Source organism: Maylandia zebra, linkage group LG5 (genome assembly GCF_041146795.1).
Source record: "Maylandia zebra isolate NMK-2024a linkage group LG5, Mzebra_GT3a, whole genome shotgun sequence".
NCBI classification, from domain to species: domain Eukaryota; kingdom Metazoa; phylum Chordata; class Actinopteri; order Cichliformes; family Cichlidae; genus Maylandia; species Maylandia zebra.
This window is the reverse complement of record NC_135171.1, coordinates 42,598,180-42,610,887: the sequence shown is the minus strand read 5'-3', so window position 1 is coordinate 42,610,887 and position 12,708 is coordinate 42,598,180. Positions and strand designations below refer to the sequence as shown.

The following is a 12,708-nucleotide window of genomic DNA, read 5'->3' as shown; positions in this document are numbered from 1 at the left end:
GCAGACCTGAGGTTCACTATAAGCAAGAAAAGTAGACGAGAAGAAACTGAAGAGCAGAAAGTTTTTATTAAGAAAAGGTAAAAAACACGCCTGTATTTACAGCAGCAGACAGATGGGTCAGAGCCCCAGTAGAGCTCGGGCCTCCTGACTCTGAGCCTGAAGAGTCTCGCTGGCGTAACGCTGCAGCAACTCCATCTTCTTCCTCCTGACCAAAGCCTCCTCCACCTGAGAGACAGACAGACAGGGAGGTTACTCCTGAACTACGTACCACAGGTACTTCATCACTAGACCATTCTGGAGGATTCCCATGATGCACTGGGTGTTTCTTCTTCACTCGCTATGTGTTAACAGACCTCTCTACTGAATCATATCCGTTATTAATCTCTGTCTCTCTTCCACAGCATGGTCGTGTCCAAATTCATGGGCTGCATCCTCCTGAGGACCCAGCCTTGGCGGTCTACGTGGGCCGGGTCCTCAGAAGGTCGGGTAGGCCGGAAGTAAACGGCAGTGAAATTGGACGGTCTTGCCTTCAGATCTGCGTCGCCGCTGTCTCGGTGGAGTTTAATAAACTCGGCCGTCTGCTCCTTGCTGTCTAAAATATAACAGGACACTGGCGGAAATTCTCGACTGCCTCACACGTCTGTTTAATCAGTTTTCTGTTTGACGTTTATTCAGCTGTGTGAAAACCACCCGGGGGATTAATAAAGTTTTACTTTATCTAATCTAATCTAAGAACTTTAATCTCAGCCAAACTGATTTACTCACGAACAAACAAAACACTGAAAAAAGCCCAACAATAACATTTTTAGGTTGTCTAAGTGACTTATATATTACATTTAACCCGAGCAGCGAAAGTCCGCGGTGATCTGAAAATGATGTGCCGGGAGTTGTGCTGTTCTCGGCCGCATCAGTAACCCTCGAGCTCCCGGCTAGCTGTCGAGCTGGTGGGGAGCAGACGTCTCTGAAAACGTCGAAGCACTTTTGCAAATATGCGATATCTTGATAAACCGAGCAGATATTTGATGTTTACACAGCTACTTTCTCGCCTGACAATATGTTAAAAGTTTATTTTGTGACCCAGAAAGATTAGTAAGAGTAATTTAAAAACTTAGCAGCGGCCGCCATTGCTGGAAACTGGAGTTTGGCTGGTTTGAATTCTTGGATATGGTGGGCCACGAAGGACACACCCGACCCGTCCTTCAAATTCGGGAAAAAGCAGGACGCATTTGTCGGCTGCATTCGGAGGAGTCTACGAATTTGGACAGCCTTCGGCGCGTCGCTGTGATGTAATTGGTCTACAAACCCGTCCTCAGGAGGATGCAGCCCATGAATTTGGGCACGACCCGTGTCTTTATCATGTCCTCCTTCTCTCACAGCAGATGGCCCCGCCCCTCCCTGAGCCTGGTTCTGTGGGAGGTTTCTTCCTGTTAAAAGGGAGTTTTTCCTTCCCACTGTCGCCAAAGTGCTGCTCATAGGGGGTCATATGATTGTTGGGTTTTTCTCTGTATGTGTTATTGCAGGGTCGACCTTACAGTATAAAGCGCCTTGAGGCGACTGTTGTTGTGATTTGGCGCTGTGTAAATAAAAGTAAATTGAACAGACCAAACTCTCCTGAAACCCTGCACGGTAGGCTGACCTGCACCTCCTGGGAAATGTAAAGATAACACCGCCTGCACAGGTGTGCCAAAGGTGACGCCCACTCAGGTAGGCCACGTTGTTGGCTCTATGTAGGTTGGAGATCTAAATGAAGCGGACACAGTCAGAGCTGCTTTCAAGGCTCTGGTTAGAATCAGGCGTCATCCTTGGCAGTGAGGGTCCTCACGTTGCAGGCAAGCGTGTTTGTGTGTCTCACCTCTTTCTGAGATGGAACAGGTACGTGTGCGATGAAGGCGAGTCCTCCATCCTCTCCCTCCTGCTCCTCCTGCTCCTCCTGGTCATCAGGCTGCAGAAATAAAAAAAGATTGTTCATATTCAAGCACATCTGTGTGTGTCAGTAAATTAGTCTTTATTTTTCTCTTCTCTAAACTTATTTAACTTGGATGATTTAAGGATGATTCGAAATGTCCACCATGTTTCAGTAAATAACCCACATGTTGTTGACGTTGGGTCACTGGATTGAATGTTAAATAAAATGAAATAAAAATCACGTGAACCCCGTCTGTCAGACCCAGAAGGCTGACTCTGTTCAGCTGCACATCTTCAGTGAAACATCGTCATCAGGTGACTTCTTCAGTCTCAGCTGACTGCAGGTTTCCGACCCTATGAACAAGCAGCACTGACTAACAATGGGCTGTGAGGTCAGTTTCATCATCATTGATATGCAAATTGTTGTAACTATCGATCGAAGACCAGCTGACACTGAAATGTTTCACTGAAACCGATGAACAGGGTCGACCTTCTGGGACTTCCTCACCTGGATGACGTCTACCTCAACGTTTGAAAAATGTTTCAGTGTCTTCAGCTCGTCCTCGTATCACGATAAAGCAGACGAGGTAAACATGGCTAATGCAATAATCCAGCTGTTAACATCAAATTTATCGTATTTCGTAACGATCTCAGCACACTACAAGTACTGATAACCTTAAACCTGTACCCGGATTAAAGTGATCCTATTCAGTTCTTACTGACCAGGACAAAAGTGATCTGGATTACCCAGATCATTTTATCTGGATTACATGTCAGAGTTGCACGTTCACACCAGACGGTGTGTTTCTACGAGTGAACCGCTCTCAGGTGTGCCGAGGTCACCTGACAGAAGCTGATTGGCTGAGCAGGTAAAGAGACAGTTCACCTCTTCGTTGTAGACGGTGTAGATGCTCTCCTCCTCTTCCTCCTCCTGCTGTTTCTCTCCAGACACTCGAGACTCTCTCTCTGTTTTCCACCTGTGGACCGCCTCCAGCACAGCTACACACACACACACACACACACACACACGAGGTTACCTGAAGTGTCACACGCATGAACAGACGCTTCAAATCTGCTGAACTATAATCCAATAATTCCATCATCCAGGATTTTCACATATTCTCTGGATTATTTTATAATCTGGGGATTATGAACCTTGTTTCTCGTACTGCGCCTCCAGAGGAAGAAGGACGCCGTCGTCTTCGTCTCTGTAGCCGTAATACTCTGCATCCACATCCTTCATCAGCTCCCCCCTTGTCTTCCTCGGCGCTGGGGCAGCTGGGAGATTACATACTTGGTGAGGACCGATGGTGTGACAGTGTGACATCAAACAGGAAGTGATGCAAATACGTACGCTCCTTCTCGAACAGCTCCCGGACTCCCGGCAGGTCTCTGGCAGCTCCAAAGTATTTATAGCCGCGGTTTCCAGGCACCTCCTTTCCCTCGTGGTCCAACATCCTTGGCCCAATGCGCTGCGACACAAACACGCGGTCAGCTGCTTCGATTGCGCCGATTGATAAATAAATTGGAATTTTCAATAACTTGCCATGATTACTGATAATAAATCAAGATTATCAATATCAAGTCAGGATTTGATGAAAGTCTCGCAGCACGATGTTACACAGATTACAACATTCAGGGTCACGTGACTCATCACAGCAGGCTTTAAATCAGTGGTTACTATGGTAACAGTTCTATTAATCTGACCCTTTGATGGCTCAGATTAAACGTGAACTCCTGTGTATGTCTCTTACTGCATAGTCGGGTCCTCCGAGCTCTTTGATGCGGACCTCCCAGTGACCTTTCTCTCTCAGCAGCTTGTTGATCTCATCGTTCAGATCCCGAATCCTGAACTCACCCAGACCAGCTGCACAGGTGAGGCACAGGTGAGGCACAGGTAAATGGTCTGTATTTGTATTAGAGATGGACCGATCCGATATTACGTATCGGTATCGGTCCGATACTGACCTAAATTACTGGATCGGATATCGGAGAAAAATAAAAAATGTAATCCGATCCATTAAATATCACGAAAGCACCTCACAAAACTTGCAACACTCCGTAACTCACCTCAGGTTAGCACGTTGGAGCAGTATGCATCACGTGATAGAGCGGCTGTGGCATGCGGGACCTGTCTGTGGTCTGGATAGCATGTGGAGCTTCGCTAGCAACCCGGCATTTCATCTCCGACAAAGTTATCCCCGAGAGAAGTAAAGCAAGTGTGTAAGTCCATCTCTGAATGTTTGTAAAGCATTCCTGCGTTAAGCTTAATGAGCGACTGCCTCTCCGGCTGCTACTTCAATCATGAAACTGATCAATGATCAGCTGATCGGCTTTTCTGTCGCGAGTCAGTGTCTCTTGTTTGCTTTTGGCCCACTTTGCACCAGAAAGAGGAAACCAGCGGCTGAACAACAGCAGCACGTTTAAGCTTGATCAGCTGTTGTTAGAATTTATTTAATATTACTTTCTACTCGAGGATCTTTTTCTACGTAGCTGACGGCTGGTAACTGTGCAGGGGCGGATCTAGCAAAGTTTAGCCAGGGGGGCCGATAGGGCATTAACTGGAAAAGGGGGCACAAAGACATACTTTTCTTTCTTATTCTCATTTAAAATGTCTAGCTTTTAATCATTTAATATTTATCTGAATCTTACACCCAAAGTTTTAATCTGATGTAAAATGAATAGAAGTCCATTACTGTATATAGTAACTATTAAGTCTAATATATACCCTAGTAAGCTATAGTACTTTTTCCTTTGGGACGGTACCATCTGTGCAGTCTGCAATTTTGTTGAAGAAAGATGTTGAATCTATTTAATATTTCTTGAAAAATAATTGATTTCTGTGCATTTTTTTTCACACTGCATCAAATTAAGGTTGATTACGTTGATTAAGCATCATGAGGTGGAGCGTGAGGGGTGGTTCCCTATTTTTTATTTATTTATTTTTGTTGTTGCTGGGAGTTGGAACCCTATTAGTTAGGTTGCTTAATATTTATGCTAAGTACTCTTTAAAATACCAGAATAGGGAGGATGGTGTAGGTTTAAGTTTATTAGATTGATCAGTATTGCTGAACTATGAAATTATTTTTTTTGCATACAGGTATAACAGAATAGCTTTAGTGTAGTTGTTGTTTTAAACTTGAGTATGAACTTATACAAAATGCAGCAAGATATTTAAAAAACACTATATCGGATTCATATCGGTATCGGCAGATATCCAAATTTATGATATCGGTATCGGTATCGGACATAAAAAAGTGGTATCGTGCCATCTCTAATTTGTATAGCGCTTTACTAGTCCCTAAGGACCCCAAAGCACTTTACACACAAGCTACATTGTAGCCACAGCCACCCTGGGGCGCACTGACAGAGACGAGGCTGCCGGACACTGGCACCACCCGGCCCTCTGACCACCACCAGTAGGCAACGGGTGAAGTGTCTCGCCCAAGGACACAACGACCGAGTCGGGGCTCGAACCGGCAACCTTCCGATTGCAAGACGAACTCCCAACTGTTGAGCCACGGAGAGACACAGGTGAGGCACAGGTGAGAGAAGGGGAGTGGGACAAGTGAGGAAGAGACTTGGACTCACCGTTCTGGATCTGTGCGACTTTCTTTGAGATTTCACTGATAATCTGAAACAGGCACACAGGACACACTCAGTACACCTGACTGCAGGTACCATCACCACTACTGATACTAGTGCTGCAGTGTGACTACCTGTCGTCTCCATTTTTCAGCTTTAGGAAGTTCACTGCACTCTGAGGCCAGAAAGGGTCTTCTTTCCTACAGATGAGAGATCAGGCAGACAGGTGTTTATCTGACGGCAGCACTACTGCTATAGACCGCAACCGCCTGCAGAGTGATAACAATTGCGGAGAAGATCATCAGGACCCCGCTGCCCTCTCTGCAGAGCATCTACCATCACAGAGTCCAGAAGAGAGCTGCCTCCATCCTCAAAGACCCCACACACCCCCAACACGGACTCCTCAAACTTCTGCTTAGGACCAAGGTTTAGAAGTGCGAAATCCAGAACATCAACAACTCCTTCCCCACAGCTATCAGACTCTTGAACAGCTGACCTATTTTAACAGTAATAATAATTTTTGCACATGTATTTTATTTGTTCTAGTTCTATTTGCAGATATTAACCGGCATCTGTGTGTGGACAGCAGAGAAAGAATTTCATTGTACAGAGAAATGCTTTTCTTTGTACACATGACGATAAACGTTTTGGATCTCGAAACTCACCTTGACTTTTCCTTCCTCCAGCTGAGCCTGCCTGAACCGAGCCAGGGCCGTCCTGACAGACAAAGCAGAGGGACACATTTACCCAATGAGGAGGACAGGTGGAGGAGGACAGCAGGAAGAGGAGGACAGGTGGAGGAGGAGGACAGGTGGAGGAGGAGGACAAGAGGAAGAGGAGGACAGGAGGAGGAGGTCAGGTGGAGGAGGACAGCAGGAAGAGGAAGACAGCAGGTAGAGAAGGACAGGTGGAGGACAACAGGAAGAGGAAGAGGAGGACAACAGGAAGAGGAGGACAGGTGGAGGACAACAGGAAGAGGAAGAGGAGGACAGGTGGAGGAGGAGGACAGGTGGAGGAGGAGGACAACAGGAGGACAGCAGGAAGAGGAGGAGGAGGACAGCAGGAAGAGGAGGAGGAGGACAGCAGGAAGAGGAAGGGGAGGACAACAGGAAGAGGAAGAGGAGGACAACAGGAAGAGGAAGAGGAGGACAGGAAGAGGTGGTCAGGTGGAGGAGGACCACAGAAAGAGGAGGACAGGTGTGTGTGTGTGTGTGTGTGTGTGGGGGGGGGGGTCATACAGCACATCTCTGACAGGAAGTACTTACATGGCCTTCTCGGCGTTCCTCGCCTGCACAGAGAGAAGATCGGAGTGAGAAACATCTGGAAACATGTGGAGCTCAAAGAGGAGGTAATTTCATGGTAACCAATAGCACGTGAGGTCACCAAGCACCTCCTCTGAACCTCTCCTTGTTGGCCTGCAGCTGGGCCTGGAGGTGTTATCCAGGTAAAGTTGACACCTGGGCAAGAGCTGAGACCCAGACTGCCGCCAGACTCCATTAAAATCAGCAGTTTAATCAAGCTGATAATGGATTGCATTTATATAGCACTTTACAATTCCACTATTCATTCACTCTCACATTCACATTCAGTGAGATCTTGAGGGAGAACAAAGGGAAGCGGCGGCGGCCTAGAGGGAAGCGAGCCGGCGTCAGGAACAGGCTGAGAGCTCGTGCACACCTCTGCCTAGTAGGGGTGGGGGAAAAAAATCGATACTGTGTAGTATCGTGATATTTTGTTTGCTAATAATGTATCGATACAGGGACAGCAGAAATCGATATTTTGTTACAAAAAAAGTTTTTGTGGACTGGAACTCTGACTTCAGAGCATGTTGATCAGTTCCTTTTTCTGAGCAAGAATCCTGACACTGTCCAAATGTGTTTAACTTTTTTTTGGCAGTTTACTTATTTTAATTTAAGACATGTTTTATTTTAATGAAGTTTAAAACTTTTTTATTTAATGTAAAATTATATTTTGTTTTAATTTACTTTCAAATTCTTCAGTTGCTGAATGGGCTGCATAGTTTTTATAAATAGCTGTAATTGTACCAGATGGTTGCATTCAGTTCAGTTGGACTAGACTGTAATACAAACCGTTCAGTTTGTCAACAATAAAACTGAAATAAGAGAAAGACTGAGTGCGAGACTTTGATATTAGATAAAATGAATATTGATAACGTTTACCTTTATGTACAGAATCTGAATATCGCAAAATATTTTTAAAAATTGCAATAATATCGTATCATGAGTTAAATATTGTGATAATATCGTATCGTGGGATGTATGGTGATTCCCACCTCTACTGCCTAGCATCCTGCTCGCCAACGTCCAGTCACTGGAGAACAAGCTTGATGACCTCAGGGCCAGGATAAAGTTCCAGAGAGACATTCGGGACTGCAATCTCCTCTGCTTCACCGAGACATGGCTGAACCCAGCGGTGCCGGACCACGCCATCCAGCCGGCCGAGTTCTTCTCGGTTCACCGCATGGACAGGACACGGGACTCGGGGAAGTCAAGGGGAGGCGGCGTGTGTTTAATGGTGAACAACAACTGGTGCAACAGTGCGAACGTTGTTCCTCTCACACGCTCCTGCACACCAAATCTGGAACTACTGTCCATCATGTGCCGTCATTTTTATCTACCTCGGGAATTTACATCGGTCATTATAAGTGCCGTTTATATTCCACCACAAGCGGACACGGTCACCGCCTTATGCGAGCTGCATGAGGCACTCACACAGCACCAGACACAACACCGGGACGCTGCGCTTATTGTGACGGGGGACTTTAATAGCGCCAACCTCAAACGCGCAGCGCCGAACTTTTATCAACACATCACCTGCCCCACCAGGGGTGAAAGGACACTGGACCACTGCTACACTACGGTCAAGGACGGCTACAAGGCACAATCCCGCCCTCCTTTTGGCAAATCTGATCACGCCGCCATCTTCCTCATGCCAAAATACAAACAAAGGCTGAAACAGGAAGTTCCAGTTCAGAGGAAAGTCGCGCGCTGGACGGATCAATCGGTGGCCGCGTTACAGGACGCACTCGATGACGCAGACTGGGGCCTGTTCAGAAACAGCTCCGATGATGTCAACAAGTTTACGGAAGCGGTTGTGGGATTCATCGGGAAACTAGCGGATGATACCGTGGAGACAAAGACTATCACAACGTTTCCTAACCAGAAGCCGTGGGTGGATAAAACCATCCGCGACACTCTGAGATCCCGCACCGCTGCCTACAACACGGGACTCACGACGGGGGACATGGACCCGTACAAAGCCGCGTCATATAACGTGCGGAGGGCGGTGAAAGAGGCGAAGCAGCGCTACGGGAGGAAACTAGAGTCACAACTCCAACAGAGTGACTCTAGGAGCCTGTGGCGGGGACTAAGGACAATAACGGACTATAAAGCACCAACAACCGGTATGACGAACGCGGCCGTGACTCTGGCAGACGAGCTGAACACTTTCTATGCTCGCTTCGAGGCTGCAGCTAAGGACTCCAACAATGCTAGTGTTAGCGGCGCTAACGGCTGCAGACAGGAAGATACTGCCAGCACCGGAAATGTGCTCGTCATCTCCGAGCATGAAGTAAGGAGAGCCTTCAAGAGAGTGAACACCAGGAAAGCAGCAGGACCAGACGGCATCCCAGGTCGTATCCTAAGAGACTGCGCATACCAGCTAGCTCCTGTGTTCACTGAGATATTCAACATCTCTTTATCTCAGTCGGTGATCCCCACATGCTTCAAAGAGTCCATCATTGTTCCTGTCCCGAAGAAACCCCACCCTGCTTCTCTCAATGACTATCGCCCTGTAGCCCTCACCTCAGTAGTGATGAAGTGCTTTGAACGCCTGGTCAGAGACTTCATCATTTCTTCACTACCAGACACACTGGACCCACTACAGTTCGCTTACCGTCCAAATCGTTCCACAGACGATGCCATCTCTCATCTCCTCCACACATCACTCACTCACTTGGACACTAGAAGGGGGAATTATGTTAAAATGCTCTTCATAGACTACAGCTCTGCATTTAACACCATAATTCCCTCCACACTCACCACCAAGCTGGAGCATCTGGGACTCAGCTCATCTATGTGTCAGTGGATCTCCAACTTCCTAACTGGCAGACCACAGGCAGTAAGGATGGGCGGACATGTCTCAGCCTCCACCACTCTCAGCACTGGAGCCCCCCAGGGATGTGTTCTGAGCCCCCTGCTGTACTCTTTGTACACATATGACTGTGTGGCCACTACCAGCTCCACCACCATCATCAAGTTTGCTGACGACACCGTCGTGGTGGGCCTGATCTCTGATAACAACGAGACGGCCTACCTGAAGGAGATTAGGAATCTGGAGAACTGGTGCCAGAGGAACAACCTCCTTCTAAACGTCAGTTAGACAAAGGAGCTGATAGTGGACTTCAGCACTAAGCAGGAGAGGAACTACCAGACCCCCATCATCAACGAGTGCCCAGTGGAGAGAGTGGACAGCTTCAAATACCTCGGAGTTCACATCACGCAGGACCTGTCATGGTCCTGTCACATCAACACCGTGGTGAAAAAGGCCCGTCAGCGTCTCTACCACCTCAGACGCTTGAGAGACTTCCAACTGCCCTCCAAGGTGCTCAGGAACTTTTACTCGTGCACCATAGAGAGCATCCTGGCGGGAAACATCTTAACCTGGTTCGGGAACAGCACCATGCAGGACAGACGAGCTCTACAGAGGGTTGTGCGGTCAGCTGAGCGCACCATCCGCTCCGAGCTCCCTGACCTGCACTCAATCTACAGCAGGCGGTGCCGGACCAAGGCCAGGAAGATCGTGAAGGACCTCAGCCATCCCAACAACAGACTGTTCTCTCTGTTGAGGTCAGGAAAGCGATTCCGCTCCCTGAAGACCAACACAGAGAGACTGAGGAGGAGCTTCTTCCTGCAGGCGATACGGTCTCTCAATCACACCACCACACAGTACTGACCCACACATATGGTTCTTACACACACACTGGACTTTCTGGACATTGTTTCACTTCATCACTTAAATCACTTTAAGCATATTTGCACTGCACAAGACATAATGTGGATCGCACAACACTGGTCACTACATTCTTCATTCCAGTTAATACTTGCACAGCTGCTGTTATTGTGTATATATTTATTTATATTTCTTCATACATTCTTATATAGTTCTATATTGTGTATTTTGTTGTACAGTTATTTTATTTTCAACTTTAATTTATATATTTTATCTTATTCTTTCCCAGTTAAATTTACCCTTCATTCTAATTTGTGTTGTACAGTTATTTCATTTTTAACCTTAATTTATATTTTATTCCTTCCTAGTTAAATTTACCCTTTTTAATTTTTCATATTTATTTCCTATCTTATTCATAGCCTTTTCCTTTTTTGTTTTCTTTAGGTCACGAGCAGTTGTCTAAGCATTTCACTGCATATCGTACTGTGTATGACTGTGTACGTGATAAATAAAATTTGAATTTGAATTCACACACTGGTGGAGGCAGCTACAGGTGTAGCCACAGCTGCCCTGGGGCAGACTGACAGAAGCGAGGCTGCCATATCGCACCATCGGCCCCTCTGGCCATCACCAGTAGGCGGTAGGTGACGTGAGCATTAATGTTCAATACAGCCACCTGATCGATACACCAGGTGATCACGGTCTGCTTTGGTTGCTCAGTCTTCTCCATGTTTCAGCTGCTCCACCAGACTCCATTCAAAAATCTGTTATTTTTAACTCAGAGTGTTTTAACACGGTTTGGAGTCGGAGGAGCGGCTCCTCACAGAGCCGCTGAGCGCTTCCTGATCACTGATTAATAATGAATATTGATTAACGTGCACACGGCTGTGACGTCAGTGAACACAACAGATTAAAATGCTGATTCTCACCATGTCTGCTGCGGAGTTTAGCCGTTAATCCAACAACCGAGCAGAAACCATCCAAACACACACGAACACAGCACGCACACTAACAGGAAACACGTCACCGGCTCCCCCACTGCATCCGGTTTTATGTCTGCACTACTGCCCCCTGCAGGACGAGCGGCCCGCCTACAACGACATGTAAGATAAAATAAAAATGTACACACAAATGTAGGAAATAAAATAGTTAATGTGAAAGCGTAGAACATTAATATTCATCTGCTGTATGACGGACGTGCACGCTGAACTCTCAAACTTATATGAGCTGTGTGAGATCTGATTGGACGGCCACAAACGCCAACAAATATTTCCTAAAATGTTTTGTTTGTTGTTTTAAATGTCAAACATTGTATAAGAAGACAAAACTGAAGCCTTTCACTGAACGAGCAAACAAACACACTGGTCCTCTGTCTGCACACACGTCAGAGCACTGCTGCCATCAGTGTGTTGGTATGTAACAACTGCAGTGTGACTCTGCACAGCCTCAGCATGTTTGTGCTCTCTGCTCAGAAAGAACTTATTTTAACATTTAGCTCAACAACAAACAAATTCTGCCTAAGAAGAATTACATTAGATTTCCTCATATCAATATATAATATATCTGATTTTATCTGTTTTGATTTTATATACTGTTTTGTTTGTTTGTTAATTAGTTTGTTTGTTTGCTTGTTTTAATCAATTTTAAATCATGCTTTTTATTTGTTCTTGTTTCTAATGTCTCTGTAAAGCACTTTGAATCACCTTGTTGTTGAATTGTGCTATACAAATAAACTTGCCTTGCCTTGCCTATATAAGTAGGGGTGACATGGGCCACAAGTGGCCACGAGTTTGACACCCCTGGCCCAGGTAAGTGAGAAGTCTGATCATGAACACCACAGAGGTCAGAGGTTAACGCTGGGATGTATTGTTGTACATCAGCAGTGAATGACATGTTCATGTACGACCTGTATTGAACTTTTAAAGATTCATTGTGTTTATTTATGTTTTATTTCCACAGCGACTTTATTCTTTCACTGTACGCAGATCAAACTTCCTGTGTCCTTAATAAAACTGAGTCAGTCGTTCATTCGATGTAATCAGAGTAGTAACAATGATGACTGTTACTACACTGGGGCGATCGTGGCTCAAGAGTTGGCAGTTTGTCTTGTACTGGTTCGAACCCCGGCTCGGACAGTCTCGGTCATTGTGTCCTTGGGCAGGACACTTCGCCTACTGGTGATGGCCAGAGGGGCCGATGGCGTGATACGGCAGCCTCACTTCTGTCAGTCTGCCCCAGGGCAGCTGT

The 12,708-nt window shown here is 46.3% G+C and overlaps 1 protein-coding gene across 1 annotated transcript; it reads right to left on the bottom strand.

Moving 5' to 3' along the window:
* Positions 1-47: 47 nt before the first annotated feature.
* On the bottom strand, positions 48-11,532 carry isy1 (ISY1 spliceosome associated protein). The gene is made up of 11 exons (XM_014407802.2): positions 11,391-11,532; positions 6,756-6,778; positions 6,156-6,207; positions 5,625-5,690; positions 5,497-5,539; positions 3,660-3,772; positions 3,260-3,377; positions 3,061-3,183; positions 2,792-2,904; positions 1,853-1,942; positions 48-225 (listed from the first exon to the last, which is right to left on the bottom strand). Exons 1-11 carry the CDS (start codon positions 11,391-11,393, stop codon positions 118-120), a joined length of 852 nt encoding a protein of 283 aa, XP_014263288.1. The 5' UTR covers positions 11,394-11,532; the 3' UTR covers positions 48-117.
* Between the last annotated feature and the right edge of the window lie 1,176 nt (positions 11,533-12,708).

Bases quoted from the DNA above. Each gene is read 5' to 3' on its own strand.
- isy1 (XM_014407802.2), bottom strand. The intron at 3,184-3,259 runs GTACGTATTTGC...GTAATCTCCCAG, and splicing joins GGAGCTGTTCGAGAAGGAGC to CTGCCCCAGCGCCGAGGAAG. The intron at 2,905-3,060 runs GTTCATAATCCC...GTGTGTGTGTAG, and splicing joins GGCGCAGTACGAGAAACAAG to CTGTGCTGGAGGCGGTCCAC.